The sequence below is a fragment of the Oncorhynchus kisutch genome, linkage group LG3 (genome assembly GCF_002021735.2).
Source record: "Oncorhynchus kisutch isolate 150728-3 linkage group LG3, Okis_V2, whole genome shotgun sequence".
NCBI classification, from domain to species: domain Eukaryota; kingdom Metazoa; phylum Chordata; class Actinopteri; order Salmoniformes; family Salmonidae; genus Oncorhynchus; species Oncorhynchus kisutch.
In genome coordinates this window covers 63,937,821-63,962,466 of record NC_034176.2, presented here as the reverse complement: position 1 = coordinate 63,962,466, position 24,646 = coordinate 63,937,821, and the positions used below count along the sequence as shown (strand labels likewise).

At 41.6% G+C, this 24,646-nt stretch overlaps 1 protein-coding gene across 2 annotated transcripts in view; it reads right to left on the bottom strand.

Annotated features, from left to right (window-relative positions):
* The window catches only part of LOC109887227 (AT-rich interactive domain-containing protein 3B), a 76,836-nt gene that overhangs the window by 21,523 nt on the left and 30,667 nt on the right, over nucleotides 1-24,646 (bottom strand). For both annotated transcript variants that reach the window (XM_031810600.1, XM_031810595.1), the window contains exons 3-4: nucleotides 15,226-15,303; nucleotides 14,841-14,913 (exon numbers count right to left, since the gene is read on the bottom strand). In XM_031810600.1, coding sequence (XP_031666460.1) covers nucleotides 14,841-14,913; nucleotides 15,226-15,303 — 151 coding nt within the window. The remainder of the gene's footprint in view (nucleotides 1-14,840; nucleotides 14,914-15,225; nucleotides 15,304-24,646) is intronic.

Genomic DNA, 24,646 nt, shown 5'->3' with positions numbered 1-24,646 from the left:
AATACATTTGATTTGATTTGATATACACAGTGTACAAAACATTTCCATGACAGACTGACCAGTTGAATGCTATGATTGATTGTCACTTGTTAAATCCACTTCAAATCAGTGTAGATGAAAAGGGAGGAGACAGGTTAAAGAAGGATTTTTAAGCCTTGAGACAATTAAGACATGGATTGTGTATGTGTGCCATTCAGAGGGTGAATAGGCACAACTAAAGATTTAAGTGCCTTTGAACGGAGTATGGTAGTAGGTACCAGATGCACCGGTTTGTGTCAAGAACTACAACGCTGCTGGATTTTTCACACTCCACAGTTTCCCAGGGGGGGGTGCAACTCAATATCAGGAAGGTGATCCTAATATTTGATATACTCTGTGTATATTACAACTAGTTTTAAATTCTATACAGATGCTGCAAAATGCATAAACAAGGATACTTGTCCATAGAGTGATGAGTGAGTAAGAAGAATACATGTCCATTGGGGGGTGGAGCAAGTAGCTGATGAGTGGTGGCTATTCACTACTTTTGACCTGTGCCCTGGTTAAAAGTTGTGCAATAGTTTCTGGGAGAGAAACTATTGACCAGTCTGTCAGTTTTAGCCATGATGCAAAACAACCATCAGCTCAGTTTCTCTCCCTCTCTCCAGTCCAGTCCTGACTGTTCTGGTTAAATGGCATAGACAAGGCCAGCTTACAGCATTACAATCTAAATCTTTACTACGGAGGATTTTCCCATAATAAACGTAGCTAGCTCTTACTCCAATAGCCAAACAAACCCCCAGCATCAGGTTTGACGCATCAACTTACTACAGTATACTCAACACTACACCATGTTTGGGCGGTATACAGTCGTGCCAAAATATTTTTCAAATAACTCACAATTTTCCCTAAAAATAAGTTGAAATTGAACAAAGTATTTGGTCTCCACAATTCTTTACTTCCCTGTTAATATTACAGAACCTTTGTTTTTGATTCAGAACTTAATATATTAATTTAAAAACAGAAAATAACAAACAAATGGCATTGACAAAATTATTGACACCCTAGACTTAATATTTGGTAGCACAGCCTTTGGTCAAAATAACAGCAAATAAGTAACCATCGACGAGCTTTCTGCACCTCTGTACTGGCAGTTTGGCCCACTCCTCTTGTGCAAACTGCTCCAGTTCTCCCAGATTAGAAGGGTGCCTTCTCATAACTGCTGTTTTCAGATCTCCCCACAAGTTTTCAATGGGATTTAGATCTGGGCTCATTGCTGGCCACTTCAGAACAGTCCAGCGTTTTGTCTTGAACCATTCCTGGGTGCTTATTGAAGTGTTTTTGGGGGTCATTGTCCTGCTGGAAGACCCATGACCTTGGACGGAGACCCAGCTTTCTGACACTAGGTCCGACATTGCGATCCAAAATACCTTGGTATTCACTTGATTTCATGATGCCATGCACACGCTCAAGGCAACCAGTGACAGGGGCAGCGAAGCAGCCCCAAAACATCACTAAACCTCCATGTTTGACTGTAGGGAAAGTGTTACTTTCTTTAAAAGCTTCATTTGGTTTTCTGTAAACAGAGATGTGTGCTTTACCAAACAGCTTTAATTTGGTCTCATCTGTCCACAGGACATTCTCCCAGAAGAATTTTGGCATGTTCAGGTGTTTTCTGACAAATTAGTCAGGCTAGGATGGGGTCCTCCTGGGTCTTCTGCCATATAACCCCCTTTCATTGAGTTGGCTACGGATGGTGTGAGTTGAAACTGTCGTACCTTGTGTCTGAAGGTCAGCTTGAATCTGTGTGGCAGTTGACCGAGGGTGCTTTCTCCACCATTATAATAATCCTTCGCTGCAATCTTCCATTAAGTTGTCTCTTGCAGCCATGTCCAGTGAGGTTGGTTGGTTGGCTACAGTGGCATGGGCCTAAAACTTCTTGATAACATCACATACGGTGGAAACAGGAACATCAAGGTCTCTGGAGATTGTCTATGCTTGGCTATAATCTGGTGTCTGACCTCCTCAGATAATTATCTGGTTCTTTATTTTGTCCATGCTCATTGCAGTACACACAGTGACACAAAACAGGAGAATGAGTCCTTTTCTCTACTCAAACTGGTTGAATAAGTGATTTTTATACTGCAGCCACCTTCAACTCACCACAGGTGAGTTAAATTCCAACGTAAATGAGAATCACCTGCTTGACATTAATTATTTAAAATTACTTCTAGAAGGTGCCAATAATATTGTCCGGGACATTTTATGATTTCTTTGTGGAATTAGCTAAGATTTAGTAAATTATTCCAAATTTTGGGATTTCTTCAACTGCACACCAAAGACATTTGGGGTCACTTAGAAATGTCCTTGTTTTCCATGAAAACATACATGAAATGAGTTGCAAAATGAATAGGAAATATAGTCAAGATGTTGACAAAGTTATAAATAATGATTTTTTTATTGAAATAAGTGTCCTTCAAAAACTCTGCTTCCGTCAAAGAATCCTCCATTTGCAATTACAGCCTTGCAGACCTTTGGCATTCTAGTTGTCAATTTGATGAGGTAATCTGAAGAGATTTCACCCCATGCTTCCTGAAGCACCTCCCACAGGTTGGATTGGCTTGATGGGCACTTCTTACGTACCATACGGTCATGCTGCTCCCACAACAGCTCAATAGAGTTGAGATCAGGTGACTGTGCTGGCCACTCCATTATAAACAGAATACCAGCTGACTGCTTCTTCCCTAAATAGTTATTGCATAATTTAGAGCTGTGCTTTGGGTCATTGTCCTGTTGTAGGAGGAAATTGGAACCAATTAAGCACCGTCCACGGGGTATAGCATGGCATTGCAAAATGGAGTGATAACTTTCCTTCTTCAAGATCCCTTTTACCCTGTACAAATCTCCCACTTTACCACCACCAAAGCACCCCCAGACCATCACATTGCCTCCACCATGCTTGACAGATGGCATCAAGCACTCCTCCAGCATCTTTTCATTTTTTTCTGCGTCTCACGAATGTTGTTCTTTGTGATCCAAACACCTCAAACTTAGATTTGTCTGTCCATAACTTTTCTACAATCTTCCTCTGTCCAGTGTCTGTGTTCTTTTGTCTATCTTAATATTTTATTTTTATTGGCCAGTCTGAGATATGGCTTTTTCTTTGCAACTCTGCCTAGAAGGCCAGCATCCCAGAGTCACCTCTTCACTGTTGACGTTGAGACTGGTCTTTTGCGGGTACTATTTAATGAAGCATGTTTCTCAAACTAGACACTAATGTATTTGTCCTCTTGCTCAGTTGTGCACCGGGGCCTCCCACTCCTCTTTCTATTCTGGTTAGTGCCAGTTTGAGCTGTTCTGTGATGGGAGTACACAGCACTATACAAGATCTTCAGTTTCTTGGCAATTTCTCGCATGGAGTAGTCTTCATTTCTCAGAACAAGAATAGACTGACGATTTTCAAAAGAAAGTTCTTTGTTCCTGGCCATTTTGAGCCAGTTTTCAGCTGTGCTAACATAATTGCAAAAGGGTTTTCTAATGATCAATTAGCCTTTTAAAATGATAAACTTGGATTAGCTAACACAACGTGCCATTGGAACAGAGGCGTGATGGTTGCTGATAATGGGCCTCTGTACGCCCATGTAGTTATTCCATAAAAAATCTGCCGTTTCCAGCTACAATTTACAACATTAACAATGTCTTCACTGCATTTCTGATCAATTTGATGGTATTTTAATGGACAAAAAATTTGCTTTTCTTTCAGAAACAGTGACCCCAAACTTATGAACGGTAGTGTATGTCCCCATTACGAGTAAAACTGAATCAAAACCTATATTTCTTTCACTTACTTGCTGTGCTGTTTCGTTGTTCATTTGTTCAGTCGTTTCATTCTCAATCAGAATTTCTATGGAATGCCGTTTGGTTCTTTGCATGTCAAAAAAGGTACACATTAAATAACACTATTTTACGTATCAAATAAGCTCGATGACCAATCATGACCTGAATATGACTGCATGTCACATAATTGAACGCTTTCATAATTTCTTTACATAGTTATTACATATTGATTACACCAACACTTGTTTTTCATATGTCACAACGATTCATCGATATGTATGCTATGATGCTGGTAAAGCTGTCTCAAGCACCTACAGTGCAGGTCATAAAAAAAGCTAGCTAGCTCATGGATGCAAACAATGTTCTTCCCCAAAAATAGTAAAACGACAATCTGTTTCAGTAGCTATAGTTAGCTAGCTATTATGCCATTATTTAATAGATCCTGCTATACGAGGTTGGAATGTTATATAAAATCAACAAAAGACTATTTGTTTATTTGACAAAAATCTGTTGAAATCACACTGGATGTATTATACTTTAGAATTGCATTGGGGGCATATGTATTTCACTGTACAGCCTTACCTATGGATTGTGGATCGATGACATGGGGTATCAGTCTACTCAGTGACACCCAGAGAACATTAGCATTGTAGCTCTTATTGCGGGACTCTGAAGCAACTGTGAATTGAGCCACATTTATTGTCAACCTATGTGTATTGAACGTTATTCCCTAGGAAAAACAATACTGCATGAATGTTCTGGAGTCTAATAGCTCTGAGGATGACGTTGGAAAAAAATATATTGGGTATTGAGTATACTGTTACCCCATTTCATTGATCCCCAAACCTTAGGTAAAGCTTACAGTGCAATATAAATGTCAATACACACAATAGGCTGACCGGGGAGGTGATTTCACACAGTCACAGTCCCACGATAAGAGCTACAACGCTAATATTTTCGTAAACCCTTCACTGTTGTGTTCTGTGGGTGTCACCGAGTAGACTGATACCACATTTCATTGATCCACACTCCAACCTTGTTTAACATTATCTAGTCTAAATATGGCATGATTCCACCAATAGCAACCTTCTGCATCACTTTCAAAAAGGGACTTTTATATTGAAAGCAAACCGCTAATACTTATTGTGGCTAGCTTCACAACACATACCCTGGTCAGGTCGAGCCTCACTAGGCAGATGAAGCTAGCTGCCTGCTTATAACATTAGCTTTGGGCAACAGGGTTAAGTAGCTGGCTAGCTATTTATTTTCATGAACTGAAGTTCAATTTCAATAGGGGAACAACAATACTTACAAGGATTCCTAAATCATTGCAAAGAATAGTGAAAATGACTGCAGTTTCTACTGGTCATTGTTTTCACGGTGGTTGTATTGGTGCCATCTAGGTACCAAGCTAAAGCTAGCTAGCTACCCTAGAAGTTGCGGTTGAACAAATAATGCTTTATTACCAATGCGGAATTGTAAACACATCGTTTGTGGCCGGTGTTTGTAGACTTCTTTGTACAGCTTTGACAGTGCTACAAATAGTAGTGGTGGCGCTTGCACTTACAAATTCAGAACACACAACACTGTATACTAGAAGTGTGTTATTTGAAGTGTCAAATTAAAAGCTTATTTAACACGTCAAATAGTGTTATTGTCAAATAGTGTTATTTGACGTCTATCTTTTTTGATACACAGAGACCCAAACGGTGTTCCATAGTATGTTGTGAAGCAAATAGCAATGACGCTATTACTGTGTAACTCCGGTAGGGCAACATCTGAATAATAGCGCACTTGGTAACTGGTGCTCGATCAGTTGTGAAAGCCAACATCAACAATGACAGAGAATGGTTGATTGTCAAGGGCAATGAATCCCATTATCTTGGCATTAATGGATTTCGCCTTTGAGTTGTCTCGCTGAAATGTTCTTAATCTTTCAAATGACTGCTCGACTTGTTGACTGCTCGATTCACACAGCAGACATTGTGGGCTAGGAATGCTGTGTTGCAAGTGTAGCGCAAAATTTTATGTGGCGTCATTACATCATGTACCTACGTTATATAGGTATGCACATCAGCTTTGACATCGGTTTTGCACATCGGCGTTAAACTAGACTTTCGGCCGATACCGATGTTGGCATTTTTAGCTAATATCAGCCTATTCCGATATGTTCACCGATATATCGCGCATCCCCAATTTTGGCCACGACTACCATTTATACCGTACCAAATCAAATCACATTTTATGTCACATGCACCGAATACAACAGGTACCTTACCATGAAATGTTTACTTACAAGCCCTTGACCAACAATACAGTTTAGAAAATCGAGTTAAGAAAATATTTACTAAATAAACTAAAGTAAAAAATCTAATAAATTGTAACAAAATAATAAATGAGGCTATATGCAGTAGGTTCCGGTACAGAGTCAGTGTGCGGGGGTACAGGTTAGTTGAGGTAATTTGTACATGTGGCTAGGGGTAAAGTGACTATGCATAGATAATAAACAGCGAGTAGCAGCAGTGTAAAAACAAGGTTGGGGGTGGGGTCTATGCAAATAGTCTGGGTGGCCATTTGATTAATTGTTCAGCAGTCTTATGGCTTGGGGGTAGAAGCTGTTAAAGGAGCCTTTTGGACCTAGACATGGCGCTCCGGTACCACTTGAGAACAGAGAACTGTCTATGACTTGAGTGACAGGAGTCTGACAATGTTTTGGGACTTCCTCTGACACCGCCACAATATACTAGGGTATTGCATAATACTGACGGTATAATTTTCAATACAATTTTAGGGAGTTAGGGGCACAGCTGGCGGGGGTGCATGCTATGCCACTGCTTATAAATATAAGAAATCTAAGATGTCAAATCAATAATATCCTGCTCTGGGCTCCAGCTTTTCATTTGGTTTGCTAGCGAAGTGGCTAGATGTCAAGATCAAGCTTCTTAGTTACAGCAAAGACATTAAACACTTGTCTTAACCCCACTCTCTCTCTCGTTCTCTCTCCGTCCTGTGATTGCCTCAACAGAAGTCTCTCACACTTGCTCTGTCCATCAGACCTAGGCACCATTAATCATCTCAAGCGGACAGCGCTGACAGGCATTTGGCTGCTTTGCACTTGGGTTTTTTCTTCATAAAGTGCCCTTTTCTCCTACAGTCTCCCTTACCCCCTCCCTCCTAGCCCCCATCCCATCTCAGAGCAGGAGGTGAGGGAAGGCTGTCAAATCAAAACAAACAATCACCCATCTGCTTAAATTGAAGCCTTTAAGGTGGTTAATAGCAACACAACAGTGTCAAAGTTTTTCTCCGTGTTCCCAATGGGGGCGAGAAAACAAGAAGTGAAATGGATATGATAAACAATAAGGCTACAGGAAAACACAGCAGCTAAACACTCCTGAGTCCTCAGCCACAAATTGAAGAGGAAACGCTGCTGCTGCTACTCTAATGTGGGGTGCATCAATGGGCCTCTTCACAGGCCCATTGGGTGCAAGACAGCTGGTGAAATTCCTCAACAATGAACACACAGACAAAACATGCCTGTTTTTAGGCACACAAGGCCAAATGGGATTCTCTCGCAAGCTTCCTTTCAGTTATTTCCCACGGACTTGGGGGGGGCATGAAGTGGGTCATTTCTTTCTTTCTTTTCCAACTAACATTGTTTGATCAGCTGTCCAAATATACTCAATATCTAAAGAGTGTTTTCTCCTACCTCAAAACACGATAATTAGAAGACATTTTGACACTCAAAGAACTGAAAATGAAATGCAGCATCCAGGTATAAAATCTGTATTTTCATTTGATGGTGCAGCAGAAGCCACAAAAACAAAACAAAAATGGAGTACAGTGCCTCCAATTGATCCATAACAGGGCCAGACATGTTTTTTTTCCAGAGAGATCACCGGCCTGGCCGGCGAAGCAAGCGGCTGAGGGCTGCATCTCACGGTAGTCCTGGGGAATGTGTGTTGTGCTGCAGCCCTGTTCTCACAGCCGAGTGGGAAGACAGCCAAGCAATTTGTTCTCCATGATTAAGGCCCCGATTTAGGAGACAGCGGAGGTCAGCCAAGTGCCGCTTATTGAAGTAGAAAAACGAGGTTCTTTCTCTCTCAGGCCACAAAAGAGGTATTGACAGGGTAGCTAGGTAGGTGAAATCTTTGCTGCACCATGGCAATGACGGGATAGAGAACATCTCAGCTAAAAGCACTGACCTTCTAGAATGATCCTGTGATATCATCAATAAAGAAGCCTTGGGGTAATCACTCTCTTAGTGCATCTTATTGGAAACACAACACAGCTACAAGTCAGGACTCACCCATCACCACTCACAATTATCTTGAATTACTTTTGAATAACTTCTTTGACTCATCACATACGCTGCCGCTACTGTTTACTGTCCGTACCTTTATTCGTAGTTATATGTACAGTACCAGTCAAAAGTTTGGATAAACCTACTCATTCAAGGGTTAATCTTTATTCTTACTATTTTCTACATTGTAGAATAATAGTGAAAACATCAAAACTATGGAATCATGTAGTAACCAAAAAAGTGTTAAATATATTTGAGATTTGAGATTCTTCAAAGTAGCCACCCTTAGTCTTGATGACAACTTAGCTCACTCTTGGGATTCTCTCAATCAGCTTCATGAGGAATGCTTTTCCAGCAGTCGTTAAGGAGTTCCCACATATGCTGAGCACTTATTAGCTTACTTCACTCTGCGGTCCAAATCATCCCAAACCATCTCAATTGGGTTGAGGTCATCTGATGCAGCACTCCATCACTCTCCATCTTTGTCAAATAGCCCTTACACAGTCTGGAGTTGTGCTTGGAGTCATTGTCCTGTTGAAAAACAAATGGTAGCCCAACTAAACGCAAACCAGATGGAATGATGTATTGCTGCAGAATGCTGTGGTAGCCATGCTGGTTAAGTTTGCAATGAATTCTAAATAAATCACTGACAGTGTCACCAGCAAAGCATCCCCACACCATCACACCTCCTCCTCAATGCTTCACGGTGGGAACCACACATGCTGAGATCATCCGTTCACTTACTCTGCGTCTCACAAAGACACGGCGGTTGGAACCAAAAATCTCAAATTTGGACTCGGAGCAAAGGACAGATTCCCACTGGTCTAATGTCCATTGCTCATGTTTCTTGGCCAAAGCAAGTCTCTTCTTATTGGTGTCCTTTAGTAGTGGTTTCTTTGCAGCATTTTGACCATGAAGACCTGATTCAAGCAGTCTCCTCTGAAAAGTTGATGTTGAGATGTGTCTGTTACTTGAACTATGTGAAGCATTTATTGGCTGCAATCTGAGATGCAGTTAACTGTAATGAAGTTATAATCTGCAGCAGAGTTAACTCTGGGTCTTCCTTTCTTGTGGCGGTCCTCATGAGAGCCAGTTTGATCATAGTGCTTGATGGTTTTTGCGATTGCACTTGAATAAACTGTCAAAGTTCTTGACATTTTCCGGATTGACGGACCTTCATGTCTTAAAGTGATGATGGACTGTCGTTTCTCTTTACTTATTTGAGCTGTTCTTGCCATAATATGGACTTGGTCTTTTACCCAATAGGGCTATCTTCTGTATACCACAACAACTGATTGGCTCAAACGCATTAAGGAGGAAAGAAATTCCACAAATGAACTTTTAACAAGGCACACCTATTAATCAAAATGCATTCCAGGTGACTACCTCATGAAGCTGATTGAGAGAATGTCAAGAGTGTGCAAAGCTGTCATCAAGGCAAAGGGTGGCTACTTTGAAGAATCTCAAATATATTTTGATTTGTTTAACACTTTTTTGGTGACTACATGTTTCCATATGTGCTATTTCATAGTTTTGATGTCTTCACTATTATTTTACAACAAGAAAAATAGTAAAAATAAAGAAAGAAAATCCCTTCAATGAGTAGGTGTATCCAAACTGTTGACTGGTACTGTACACCATTAGCTACCTCAATTACCTTGTACCCTTGCATATCGACTCGGTACTGGTAACTCTTGTATATAGCCAAATGAGTTACTTGTTGTATATCTATTATTACTTATATTATTTCTCAATTTCTTTCTCACTGCATTGGGCCTGTAAGTAAGCATTTCACTGCTCGTAAACAACAGGTGTGGATTAAGCATGTGAAGAAACAAATTAGATTTTGAAACTCATCCTGGCACCGTGTTCTGAACAAAATGATGCACCATGAATGAAACCAGATTGAACTTGACTGGTTGAAAACAACACACTTGCAGTATGAGCGGATAAAAAAGGAATCCACAAAAAACAACTGATTAAGTCATCATCATCATCATCATCAATCAGGCGTTTTAGTCGGCCTGATGAAGATTGCGATCTGCCCAACACAGTACAAGGGTCAGCCTTTCACTCCCCACTGTCAGAGCAGTGACATGCTAACTGGCCAATGACAGATCCTCTCCCTCTCTAACTAATACATCATCCCCCAACAAGACATCTAAAAACACACGTGCCAGGCCAGGCCGGCCAAGCCCGGGGAGGGGAGTCACTAGCTACCTCTGATTTCACTGGCTGTGTGAGGACACACATAAGGCTCTCTCTACAGGCACTCATTTGACTGTCTTAGGGTCGGAGTCGATGGCATCCGCCGTGGCAATGTTTTGACAGCATCTTAGCACGTGCGCGCGCACACACACACACACACACACACACACACACACTGAAACTAACATTTTACATTTGGCTCTATACTCCAGCATTTTGGATTTGAGATCAAATGTTTGATACAGTAGGGAGAACAAGTATTTGATACACTGCCGATTTGGCAGGTTTTCCTACTTACAAAGCATGTAATTTCTATCATAGGTACACTTCAACTGTGAGAGGCGGAATCTAAAACGAAAATACAGAAAATCACATTGTATGATTTTTAACTAATTCATTTGCATTTTATTGCATGACATAAGTATTTGATACATCAGAAAAGCAGAACTTAATATTTGGTACAGAAACCTTTGTTTGCAATTACAGAGATCATACGTTTCCTGTAGTTCTTGACCAGGTTTGCACACACTGCAGCAGGGATTTTGGCCTACTCCTCCATACAGACCTTCTCCAGATCCTTCAGGTTTCGGGGCAGTCGCTGGGCAATACGGACTTTCAGCTCCCTCCAAAGATTTTCTATTGGGTTCAGATCTGGAGACTGGCTAGGCCACTCCAGGACCTTGAGATGCTTCTTACGGAGCCACTCCTTAGTTGCCCTGGCTGTGTGTTTTGGGTCGTTGTCATGCTGGAAGACCCAGCCACGACCCATCTTCAATACTCTTACTGAGGGAAGGAGGTTGTTGGTCAAGATCTCGCAATACATGGCCCCATCCATCCTCCCCTCAATACGGTGCAGTCGTCCTGTCCCCTTTGCAGAAAAGCATCCCCAAAGAATGATGTTTCCACCTCCATACTTGGGATGGTGTTCTTGGGGTTGTACTCATCCTTCTTTTTTCTCTAAACAAGGCAAGTGGAGTTTAGACCAAAAAGCTCTATTTTTGTCTCATCAGACCACAAGACCTTCTCCCATTCCTCCTCTGGATCATCCAGATGGTCATTGGCAAACTTCAGACGGGCCTGGACATGCGCTGGCTTGAGCAGGGGGACCTTGCGTGCGCTGCAGGATTTGAATCCATGACGGTGTAGTGTGTTACTAATGGTTTTCTTTGGGACTGTGGTCCCAGCTCTCTTCAGGTGCATGAATGGAGAACAGGAGGGCTTCTTAAAGAAAAACTAACAGGTCTGTGAAAGACAGAATTCTTACTGGTTGGTAGGGGATCAAATACTTATGTCATGCAATAAAATGCTAATAAATTACTTAAAAATCATACAATGTGATTTTCTGGATTTTTGTTTTAGATTCCGTCTCTCACAGTTGAAGTGTACCTATGATAAATTACAGACCTCTACATGCTTTGTAAGTAGGAAAACCTGCAAAATCAGCAGTGTATCAAATACTTGTTCTCCCCACTGTACGTGGTGACAGTACAGAATGTCAACTTTTATTTGAGGGCATTTTCATACAAATCCGTTTTACCGGTTAGAAACGCAAGTTCTTCATGTATGTAGTCTGGCCATTTGAGGAAGTCAAGTATTTGGACAAAATTCACTTAGTGTATTAAAGTAGTCAAAAGTTAAATATTTGGGCCCACATTTAAAGTACACAATGACTACATCAAGCTGTTGACGCAGATTCATTTGCAGTATGTTTTGGTTGTGTTAGGTTTTGCCAAGTGTGTAACTTTGTGTTGCATATTATGGGTGGTCAGGGTCAATAGGTTCCGGGGTCAGCAACCTTCTAGGGGCAGAATAATAAAACAAGAAATAGCTGTGAAATGTTTCTGGTGAAATTAAGGGAAAATACATCCAAAACTTTCCTGATAATTTGGTCAATATATCCCAACCACAACTGGAATACCAATCATTTCTGTATTACTATAAACTGTTGGTCTAACTAACAGTTCAGAAAGGAACCTTGACAATTTCTTGGTAGAACGACTGAGAAAGTCAGTTCCGGGGTTTGATTGAATGTTTACTATGTTGCGTAACGGCTTGTATTGAATGACATGTTTCCCCAAAACGTTCAACTTCCTTGAACAGACTAAGATAGCCTACATTTGCTCCATTTGGTGGGTGTGCCGAGGTGTGGCTTGAAGCAATGAGTGACATATTTTAAGGGAAGCGGTGCATTTTGGACCCACAACAGAATCCCTCCCCGTTTTTCAACTGGTCGTTCAGAACACACCCTTTCCGTTTAATTCAACATTGCATTTCATGTTTTTGTACTGAACGCAGCCCTGGTGAGTTTTCTACTCCAAAATTCATGTAAAATGGTGACACCATTCGAATATAATTTCCCCCTGGTCCATATTATCAGACTGGTGTGTTGTTCAGCAATAAGCATTATAACCTGTAGCCCAAATTGTGCAACATAGTGGCTATAACTAAATAGGCAGAAACATGGGGTTGCCCATCTGTATTTGTGCTAATCATTAGCTAGTTCAGTGCTTCCCAAACCTTTTCATCATCATGGGGGAACATCATATGCCCCCCTACACCCTGGAAGAATTATTAGGTTGCATAAACATGATGAGTGTTTCATCCCCACAATTCTGGCCTTCAAATTTGTTTTCTAACCATAAATAGGGATTATAGGTTGCTGGTCTGAGACAAGCAGGCTGCCTCTGACTGGGGAGAGTAACAGGCTTGTTTGAGCCTACTGCCTGATGTTCAGAGAAACAACTTTTCTCTCAATTCTGTAGCCAACTACAAATCAGTTGTTTCAAAGTTTATAATACTACCAAAGTTGTCTTTGAACTAAAAAATTTGCCCAATATTACTATTACCAATTATCACTGGTTATGAAAAATAATGCTCACACGCAAGATGGTCATCTTGTCACTTCACAATGTAAAACTTTTTCATTTGAAAATAAACCTGATATACAAGTTTTATTTGTGTTTGTGTTAAATTGACCATGTAAAATGTGAATGTTCTTCTTTATTTGTTACAAGTTAGTACTCTATAGTGTAAAGTCACAGAAAGCCAGTAGCTACAGTGGGAAAATCATTTCCAATCCATTAAATTCATTATGGTACAGTGCCTTGAGAAAGTATTCACCCAGCCACTACAAAAAGATACAGGCTCCCTTCCTAACTCAGTTCTCGGACATTAAGGAAACTGCTCAGGGATTTCACCATGATGCCAATGGTGATTTTAAAACTGTTACAGAGTTTAATGGCTATTATAGGAGAGAACTGTGGATGGATCAACAACATTGTAATTACTCCACAATACTAACCTAAACGAAAGACTGAAAAGGAAGTAATGTTCTTTGTGCCTCTTAACTTTCTCACCGAACCTTTTTCACAATTATCCATAATCATAGTAGTATCCACATGAATGTGGAAACATTCTATTCTTAATCACAATAAAAGTGACTCCAAAATGGCAATACATTAGTCACCATTCAGTTCCTATTGCGCAAAATATAACCAGAAACTACAAAAACAAACTGCAAATGCATCCGAGTTTGTAGAGTCACAAGCTTGATGTAGTCATTGAGTGCAAGGAATATGAGAACAAATACTAAACTTTTGACTACTTTAATACACTTAGTGAATTTGTCGAAATACTTATGCCTTATATGAAACAATTGATCTCAAATCCAAAATGGTGGAATATAGAGCCACATTTAAAAAATAAAAAAAATAGCTTCACTGTCCAAATACATATGGAGAGGAGTGTACCTGGCATTTGAACATGAGATAAAAGCATTCTGAAAATGTGATATGACCACAGAGAAAAAACTATGTTTATAAAATACTGCAATTTGCAGGTTGGCTTGAACTGAGCCCTTTATCCCTTAGCAGTTCTGTAGTCTGAGGTGGTCTCTCTCATTTGAGGGGCATGTTTAGAAAGCAGACTGATTGTGGAGCCTTCCAGGCTTTGCGCTTAGTGAATTAGTCACAGCCTAGACAGGTTCTCTCAGGTCTGAGACGGTGTGTGTGTGCGTACGTGGGTCAGAGGGGACAGCAGGAGACTGATCTCACCTGACAAGCCCTCAAACATCTTCAACACAGCGAAACAGGATTTACAGTGTTCAATAGTTAAGTCAATTTACTAGTTGACTACTCTTTTCTCTGAGGAAAGGCTTGTTTCGTGTGTGTCTCTCTCTCTGAGGGGACACCAGGAGACTGATCTCACCTGACAAGCCCCGAACACCTTTAACACAGCAAAACAGAATTCACAGTGTTCAATACTTTGTGTATTTTCTAGTTGACTACTATTTTCTCTGAGAAAGGGCTTGTTTCGTGTGTGTGTGTGTGTGTGTGTGCTTGCATGCGACTGAAAGTGGAAGAGAAACTATGGTGTTGTGAATCATACAGGCAAGACACACTCTTTGTGAGAATTTCAGTATCTCTACAAGTGAACCATATCACATAAAAGAGGAAATGAATGAAGTCTAAATGGAAGTAGTAGGGGAACGTTGCTTTCTAAAAGTCAGCCTTCTTACCTCGTTTCTGCATGTAGGTGAACAGGTCATCCAGGAACTCCTTTCTGTTGGGGTCACTGTCAAGCTCATACAGCTGAAGGTGAAAGCCATCGAGTTTCAGTCAGTCTTATCTTTTGATACTTTTAAATATACCACTCAAGTCCAACATGCATTTGTATTTATTGAATTGCTTCTAATCAATTGTCTAACTAAAGGAAAGTATCATCAAGCAATCACTACTAAAAAATAGTAAGGGTTCATTATATAAAAATCTGACCTGTGACCTTCTCTATGAGATGAACAACATTCTTTCTTTACTGCTAGATAGGTATTTGATGACCTGTTGTGTTCTGAGTGCTAACCAAAGCCTGGTTCAGCCATAATGTGCTCCAGACCAGATACGTACCTTAGCAAAGTCTCTGGAGGCCTCTCCTCCTCTTCCTCTTCCACTGTCATTCTCATCAGCCCAAGCAGCGCTCCCATTCTGCGGAGAGATGACAGAATGAACACTCAGTACACCTAAACATGCAAATGACTGCCGGTGTCACAGTAATTGACTGATAATAAATCATAAAACAAATGTAGCATTTCAAAGACTCCACGCATACAAGCAGCTACATTTAAAAAAGTTTCATAAATCCATTTAACCCTTTAGAACCAATAGCTGCAGTCAAAGGCCCTTCTTTAGAATTATTATAGCTGCCGCAAACTGCCTTTTTTTTTCCTACAATAATATCTATGTCTAGCTAGCTAGCCAGCCTGTTAGGCAAGAAAAGTTGTGTGTGGCGGTAAATATAGGATGCGCTCGCGAAGCGTCAACCTCAGCTGTCACTTTCGCTAACTAGCCATACAGACAACTAGCTAACTAGCCACCGAAATGGAGATTAGTCATTTGTGTTTATCTGTTGGGCTTAGGTCACAACAACTTCTCCGCCATGCTTCACGGTGGGAATCACACATGCAGAGATCATACCTTCACCTACTCTGCGTCTCACAAAGACACGGTGGTTGGAACCAAAATCTTCCATCAGACCAAAAGGACAGATTTGAACCGGTCTAATGTCCATTGCTCGTGTTTCCTGGCCAATGCAAGTCTCCTTATTAATATTGGTGTCATTTAGTAGTGGTTTCTTTGCAGCAATTCGACCATGAAGGCCTGATTCACGCAGTTGGATGTTGAGATGTGTCTGTTACTTGAACTCTGAAGCATTTATTTGAGGCTGGTAAGAAGAAGGGTGGGGGTGTATGTTTCATGATTAACGACTCATGGTGTAATTGTAACTACATACAAGAACTCAAGTCCTTTTGTTCACCTGACCTAGAATTCCTCACAATCAAATGCAAACCATATTATTTCCCAAGAGAACTCTCCTCGGTTATCGCCACAGCCGTGTATATCCCCCCGCAAGCGGATACCAAGACGGCCATCAAGGAACTTCACTGGACTTTATGCAAACTGGAAACCATATATCCTGAGGCTGCATTTATTGTAGCTGGGGATTTTAACAAAACTAATTTGAGAACAAGACTACCTAAATTCAATCAGCATATCGATTGCAGTACACACGAGCAGGTAACATACTCGACCACTGCAACTCTAACTTCAGCGATGCATACAATGCCCTCCCTTTGGCAAATCTGACCATGACTCCATCTTGTTGCTCCCCTCCTATAGCCCGAAACTAAAACAGGACGTGCTTAGGCCTATCCAGCACTGGTCTGACAAATCGGATTCCACGCTTCAAGATTGCTTCGTTCACGTGGACTGGGATACGTTCCGGGTAGTCTCAGACAATAACATTGACATATACGCTGACTCGGTGAGTGAGTTTATAAGGAAGTGTATAGGATATGTACCCACTGTTACTATTACAACCTTCCCTAACCAGAAACCATGGATTGATGGCAGCATTTGGGCAAAATTGAAAGCACATACTACCGCATTTAACCATGTCAAGGCGACTGGAAATATGGCCGAATACAAACAGTGTAGTTATTCCCTTCACAAGGCAAAGTGTCAAGTATAGAGACAAAGTGGAGTCGCAATTCAACTGTCTACAGACAATCACGAATTACAAAAGGAAAACCAGCCCCGTTGCGGATATCAATGTCTTGCTTCCAGACAAATTAAACAACTTCTTTGCGTGCTTTGAAGACAATACAGTGCCAACAACACGGCCCACCTACCAAAGACTGTGGGTTCTCCTTCTCCGTGGCCAACGTGAGTAAAACATTTAAACATGTTAATCCTCGCAAGGCTGCCTGCCCAGACGGCATCCCTAGCCGCATCTTCAGTGCATGCGCAGACCAGTTTGCTGGTCTGTTTACGGACATATTCAATCAATCCCTATCCCAGTCTGCTGTCCACACATGCTTCAAGATGACCACCACTGTTCCTGTTCCCAAGAAAGTGAAGGTAACTAAACTAAATGACTATCACCTGGGTCTCGACCCTGCCCTGTGCAACTGGGTCCTGGACTTCCTGACAGCCGCCCCCAGGTGGTGAAGGTAGGAAACATCTCCACTTCACTGATCCTCAATACTGGGGCCCCACAAGGGTGCATTCTCAGCCCCCTCCTGCACTCCCTGCTCACCCACGACTGCGTGGCCATGCACACCTCCAACTCGATCATCAAGTGTGCAGACGACACAACAGTGGAGGCTTGATTACCAACAACGACAAGACAGCCTACAGGGAGGAGATGAGGGACCTCGGAGTGTGGTGTCAGGAAAATAACATCTCACTCAATGTCAGCAAAACAAAAGAGATGATTGTGGACTTCAGGAAACTGCAAATCGACGGGACAGCAGTGGAGAAGGTGGAAAGTTTTAAGTTTCTCTGTGTACATATCACCAGCAAACTGAAATGTTCCATGCACACAGACACTGTGGTGAAAGAAAATGTGTCTTGTCACCGAAAACCCTTACTAACTTTTACAGGTGCACAATTGAGAGCATCCTGTAGGGCTACATCACCGCCTGGTACTGCAACTGCACCGCCCACAACCGCAGGGCTCTCCAGAGGGTGGTGCTGTCTGCACAACGCATCACTGGGGTCAAACTACCTGCCCTCCAGGACACCTACAACACCCGATGTCACAGGAAGGCAAAAAAAGATCATCAAGGACAATAACCACCCGAGCCACTACCTGCTCAACCCGCTTCCATTCAGGAGGTGGTCAGTACAGGTGCATCATAGCTAGGACAGAGAGATTAAAAAACAGCTTCTATCTCAAGGCCATCAGATTGTTAAAACAGCCATCACTAACACAGAGAGGTGGCTGCCTACCTACAGACTTGATATCATTGGCCACTTTAATAAATATAACATTTGTCACTTTGATAATGCCACTAATAATGTTTACATATCTTGCATAAGTCATCTCATATGTATATACTGCATCCTTCATTATCTTTTCTTACTATCTATTGCATCTTAGCCGCTCTGTCTGTCACTGCTGGTCTATATATTTTCTACTTATATATTCTCATCCCATTCCTTTACTAGATTGTGTGTATTAGGTTTTGTTGCGGAATTGTTAGATATTACCTGTTAGATGCTGCACTGTCGGATCTAGAAGCATAAGCATTTCACTACACTCGCAATAACATCTGCTAACCATGTGTATGTGACCAATACAATTTGAATATTGTTCTCTGGTCACATTTATGATTATTTAAAAAATAGTTATATGTAAATTATAAGTATAATATATTAATTATACTTGGTACATTTAGTGAGTAATTTACTAGAATTTAAATACTCTAGAGTTTGTTGTGTTGAGTTTTTTTGATAGTGATTGTACATAACGGAAGACAAAATGAGTGTTACTCCTATTGACATGAATCTGTGCTTCAAAACTAAGTTAACTTCTAATTGTCATTTGTTCTTTATTTTAGAGCAGTGCGTTTGAAATGTGTGAGAAAATGAGCTTTATCTTGAAAATTATCAGTCATCTACAGCAGCATTATAGAATTCTATTGGGGTCTAAAGGGTTATTATAAACTGGGTGGTTTGAGCCCTGAATGCTGATTGGCTGACAGCCGTGATATATCACATTGTATAGCTCGGGTATGACAAAACATTTGTTTTTAATTGCTTTAAATTAGGTTGGTAACCAGTTTATAACAGCAATAAGGCAGCTTGGGAGTTTGTGGCATATGGCCAATGTACCATGGCTAAGGGCTGTAACCAAGCACGCCACGTTGCATCGCGCTTAAGAACAGCCCGTAGTGGTAGAATATTGGCCATATACCACACCCCCTCAGGCCATATTGCTTAAATACACACCCTCACAATAAACCCTTTTTAAAAATTGTAGGCAGGTGTAAAGAAACATATGAAGAAAATGTATTTCAGAAGAACCGAATGAGTCGGCCTACTGTATGTTGTTATCTGGCTATGCGCCATGCTATAGGCTAGTTCATTTAGCTGACAAGATATGCTTATAAGCCCCGTGCCATTATTTTATTGTAAGAATAATATAATTGAACTTAGCAGAATGAAATAGAAAATATATCTCATTCCGAAGCGAGTGTGCATATTTCAAAGGCTGTTGAGCGTAAGTGTTCATTTGAAACAGGTCCTACATGCTAGATTTAGTGTTATTTGGCAAATTTAGTGATAAATGATAAACATTACAATGTCTTAGAAAACAAAATATAAACTCAGCAAAAAAAGAAATATCCCTTTTTCAGGGTCCTGTCTTTCAAAGATATTTGGATTTTTACTAAATAACTTCATTGTAAATGGTTTAAACACCGTTTCCCATGCTTGTTCAATGACCCATAAACAATTAATGAACAGGCACCCGTGGAACGGTCGGTAAGACACTAACAGCTTACAGACGGTAGGCAATTAAGGTCACAGCTATGAAAACTTAGGACACTAGAGAGGCCTTTCTACTGACTCTGAAAAACACCAAAAGAAAGATGCCCAGGGTCCCTGATCATCTTTGTGACCAGGCCTTAGGCATGCTGCAAGGAGGCAAGAGGACTGCAGATGTGTCCATGGCAATGTCCGTACTGTGAGACACCTAAGACAGTGCTACAGGGAGAGAGGACGGACAGCTGATCGTCCTCGCAGTGGCAGATTACGTGTAACAACACCTGCACAGGATCGGTACATCCGAACATCACACCTGCAAGACAGGTACAGGATGGCAACAACAACTGCCTGTGTTACACCAGGAACGCACAATCCCTCCATCAGTGCTCAGACTGTGCGCAATAGGCTGAGAGAGGCTGGACTGAGGGCATGTAAGCCTGTTGTAAGGCAAGTCCTCACCAAACATCACCGGCAACAACCTACGGGCACAAACCCACTGTCGTTGGAGCAGACAGGACTGGCAAAAAGTACTCTTCACGGACATCCTCCTCCCTCATGTGGTACCCTTCCCGCAGGCTCACCCTGAGAACTGGCAAGAACTGGCAAATCTGGTGCAGTCCATGAGGAGGAGATGCACTGCAGTACTTAATGCAGCTGATGGCTACACATGTCTGTGGAACTTGTTCAGTTTGTCTCAGTTGTTTAATCTTGTTACTTTCAGACTAATATTTACACATGTTAAGTTGCTGAAAATAAACGCTGTTGACAGTGAGTACGTTTCTTTTTTGCTGAGTTTATAATGGGCTGAGTGATGCAACTATAGGCCATTTGAAAAAGTTGCTAAATAATATTACATCTGTTATTTGCCTCAGGCTGCACACCGTGTTCTCTCATCAAGTAATCATATTTTAACCCATCCGACTATTCACAATTTAATCTCTTCTTCAGTAATATGTCAAATGTGTTTTTACTTAGAATGGCCCATTATCAAATGGGTAGGAACAGGGGCAAATAGCAGGTCGTCCAGATGCACTCGGATTGTGAATGGAGGCTGCTTTCCCGCAGTTTAAATCATTCCCGGGTAGACTACTTCAGTTTTATGGCCAAGCAGCTGAGAAATAAATATAGTAGCAGCTGAGATCCTCCACCTTTTAGTGAAAACCATCACAACTCTGCTTTCACACAGGATTGCATATAGAAATGTCTGGGATTATAAGAATACTTATTTCACACGACAGGTGATATTCCACCCAAACTCTTTATGCCATGGGCTCTCCCAACCATGTTCCTGCAGCTACCCAGTGCCTCATTTAGGAAACCAAGTGGAATTGGTTCGGGAACATCAATAGTAAGTAACATGTTGTTTTTACAACGAAACATATTTAAATAAACTGTTGCCAGCTCCCATCTCTGCACGATTGAGAAAGGAATGAAGAAGAGAGAGGATGGAAACGCATGGTGGTGAGATATTTTGAAGCTAAAAAGGTAATGTGTCAGCATATTCTTTATGAAAATATTTAAAAAATTATTACTAGGCTATTTAAAATAAAACACAAATTCACTATAATTGTAGGCAAACTCTGTAAGTCGTCCTGCACAAATCAGTGAACCAACAGCGTCACCTAGGCCTATACGTTCTCTCCCTGACTCATGGATAGAAAGTTTGGAGCATTTCATAATGCTTGGTTCACTCCAGACGTGACTGCCCTCGACCAGCACAAAAACATCCTGTGGCGGACTGAAATAGGATCGAATAGTCCCCGCAATATGCAACTGTTCAGGGAAGTCAGGAACCAATACACGCAGTCAGTCAGGAAAGCAAAGGCCAGCCTTTTCAAGCAGAAATTTGCATCCTGTAGCTCTAACTCCAAAAAGTTCTGGGACACTGTAAAGTCCATGGAGAACAAGAGCACCTCCTCCCAGCTGCCCACTGCACTGAGGCTAGGTAAACACGGTCACCACCGATAAATCCATGATAATCGAAAACTTCAACAAGCATTTCTCAACGGCTGGCCATGCCTTCCTCCTGGCTACTCCAACCTCGGCAGACTCAGTAGCCACGGTTTTTCTAATGACTGCCTTGCCTGGTTCACCAACTACTTTGCAGACAGAGTTCAGTATGTCAAATCGGAGGGCATGTTGTCCGGTCCTCTGGCAGTCTCTATGGGGGTGCCACAGGGTTCAATTCTCGGGCCGACTCTTTTCTCTGTATATATATCAATGATGATGATGGGTGATTCTCTGATCCACCTCTACACAGACGACACCATTCTGTATACTTCTGGCCCTTCCTTGGATACTGTGCTATCTAACCTCCAAACGAGCTTCAATGCCATACAACACTCCTTCCGTGGCCTCCAACTGCTCTTAAACGCTAGTAAAACCAAATGCATGCTTTTCAACTGTTCGCTGCCTGCACCCGCACGCCCGACTAGCATCACCACCCTGGATGGTTCCGACCTAGAATATGTGGACATCTATAAGTACCGAGGTGTCTGGCTAGACTATAAACTCTCCTTCCAGACTCATATCAAACATCTCCAATCTAAAATCAAATCTAGAGTCGGCTTTCCATTCCGCAACAAAGCCTCCTTCACTCACGCCGCCAAACTTACCCTAGTAAAACTGACTATCGTACCGATCCTCGACTTCGGCGATGTCATCTACAAAATAGCTTCCAACACTCTACTCAGCAAACTGGATGCAGTTTATCACAGTGCCATCCGTTTTGTTACTAAAGCACCTTATACCACCCACCACTGCGACCTGTATGCTCTTGTCGGCTGACCCTCGCTACATAATCGTCGCCAGACCCACTGGCTCCAGGTCATCTACAAGTCCATGCTAGGTAAAGCTCCGCCTTATCTCAGTTCACTGGTCAAGATGGCAACACACACCCGTAGCACGCACACCTGCTGGAGCATCTCACTGATCATCCCTAAAGCCAACACCTCATTTGGCCGCCTTTCCTTCCAGTTCTCTGCTGCCTGTGACTGGAACGAATTGTAAAAATCGCTGAAGTTGGAGACTTTTATCTCCCTCACCAACTTCAAACATGTGCTATCTGAGCAGCTAACCGATCGCTGCAGCTGTACATAGTCCATCGGTAAATAGCCCACCCAATTTACCTACCTCATCCCCATACTGTTTTTATTTATTTACTTTTCTGCTCTTTTGCACACCAGTATCTCTACCTGCACATGACCATCTGATCATTTATCACTCCAGTGTTAATCTGTTCAATTGTAATTATTCGCCTACCTCATGCCTTTTGCACACAATGTATATAGACTATTTTTTCTACTGTGTTATTGACTTGTTTATTGTTTACTCCATGTGTAACTCTGTGTTGTTGTCCGTTTACACTGCTATGCTTTATCTTAGCCAGGTCGCAGTTGTAAATGAGAACTTGTTCTCAACTAGCCTACCTGGTTAAATAAAAGGTGAAATAAAACAAAATAAAAAGGTAACCAGTCCATCCAGTAGGCTATGCATAATAGCACAGTCCACACCTAAAAGGCGATTGCCAAAATGTGTTTACTTTTGGAGCATAGGATAGACCAATTATGTACCAAAGACATCTTAAAATCTTTTTTTTGTTGCATGTTTTTCTTCCATGGGTAATATGCAGTGATGTAATTTTGGATTGCATTTACATTGATGTCAGTGGCTAGAGGGACAATAGAGCCCAGAGTACCAGGCCATTAGCAACCTGATGGTCGTTAGCGAGTTAGGTACTACCAATGCATGTCCAGAGTACATAAGAGATTACAGTGACTCAACGGTCACATGGAATTTGACTGCGGTCATGACTCATGACTGCCAGTGTGGCGGTAATACAGTCACTGCGACAGCCCTACAAACACTCATAAAGCATTTATTTGGAACCTATGAGAGAAGCCTAAGGAGTTGTGTTCCTCAGAAGCTCCTGTGCCCTTCCCTTCCCCCATTAGCCAACATCTCCATTTCAACTAAACCATCTACATCTGGGCCCGGACCCAGACCTGCCCCCACCAGGCCTTACCCAGCTGGATATCTTGAGCCCCTCCATCCCTCAACCCAAATGCAGCTGCAGCAGGCGGCCAGGTTCATGGGGTGTAGCAAGGCTGACAGACAGACAGGTCAGTAGCCCTCACCAGAGGCGGCTTGGTCAGGGGGGGGGGGTCACTCAGTGGCCCCACGGGATGGAAGATAAAGGAACATAGGGGTAGAAGGTAAAACAGTATGTGCAGAACAGGAATTTCTCCTTTAAGACAAACCCAATAAAAGTATCAGGAATCAAAACAAGATCCGGACAGGAGAGAGAAGAGAGGGGCTGTTAATAGCCCCAAGCCCATTGGTCAGTACAAAAGACAACTCCTGAAAACAAGAGGCAGGAGGCCATAGGTTGCCAAGGCCACAGAGAACATGTTATTTTCACCCGCTCACTCACTGGACTTGTGTCCATCTATATCTTAATGGTTGCCAATGGTCATGCAGTCTAAATAGATATTTATATCAGCTTAAAAACACAGATTTCAATCCAGTTATGATTGAACTATCACTAAGTGTTTCTAAGTAACTGGTCAAACAAATAGCAAATGGTCCATAAAACACAGTGTGCTTAACAATCGGCAGATGAACACTAGATCCACATTTGGTGCAATGTGTGTGTGCTTCAAGTAACAAAGATTACAACAGGACCATCAAGAGTACACATGCAAAATAGTACATTTAGAAATCTTTATTAATCCCCCAGCACACTATTTGGTTGCTTTTGTTCAAATTAGACAATTATAAATGATTATAATAGCAGATAATTCAGATTATGACCATGCAGAATCCCATATACTTTATTTACATTTTCATTCAAAATGTTGTGATCTGTATGTCATAAACGCCATTGTTGTTCTCTTTTCCATGTAAAAAGCCGAAAACCTAGATCTGTCACACTCAATCATTTCACTAGTCTGGCTAACACCTAACTCTCAAAGTCCTTCTGACTTCAGAGTCTGGAATG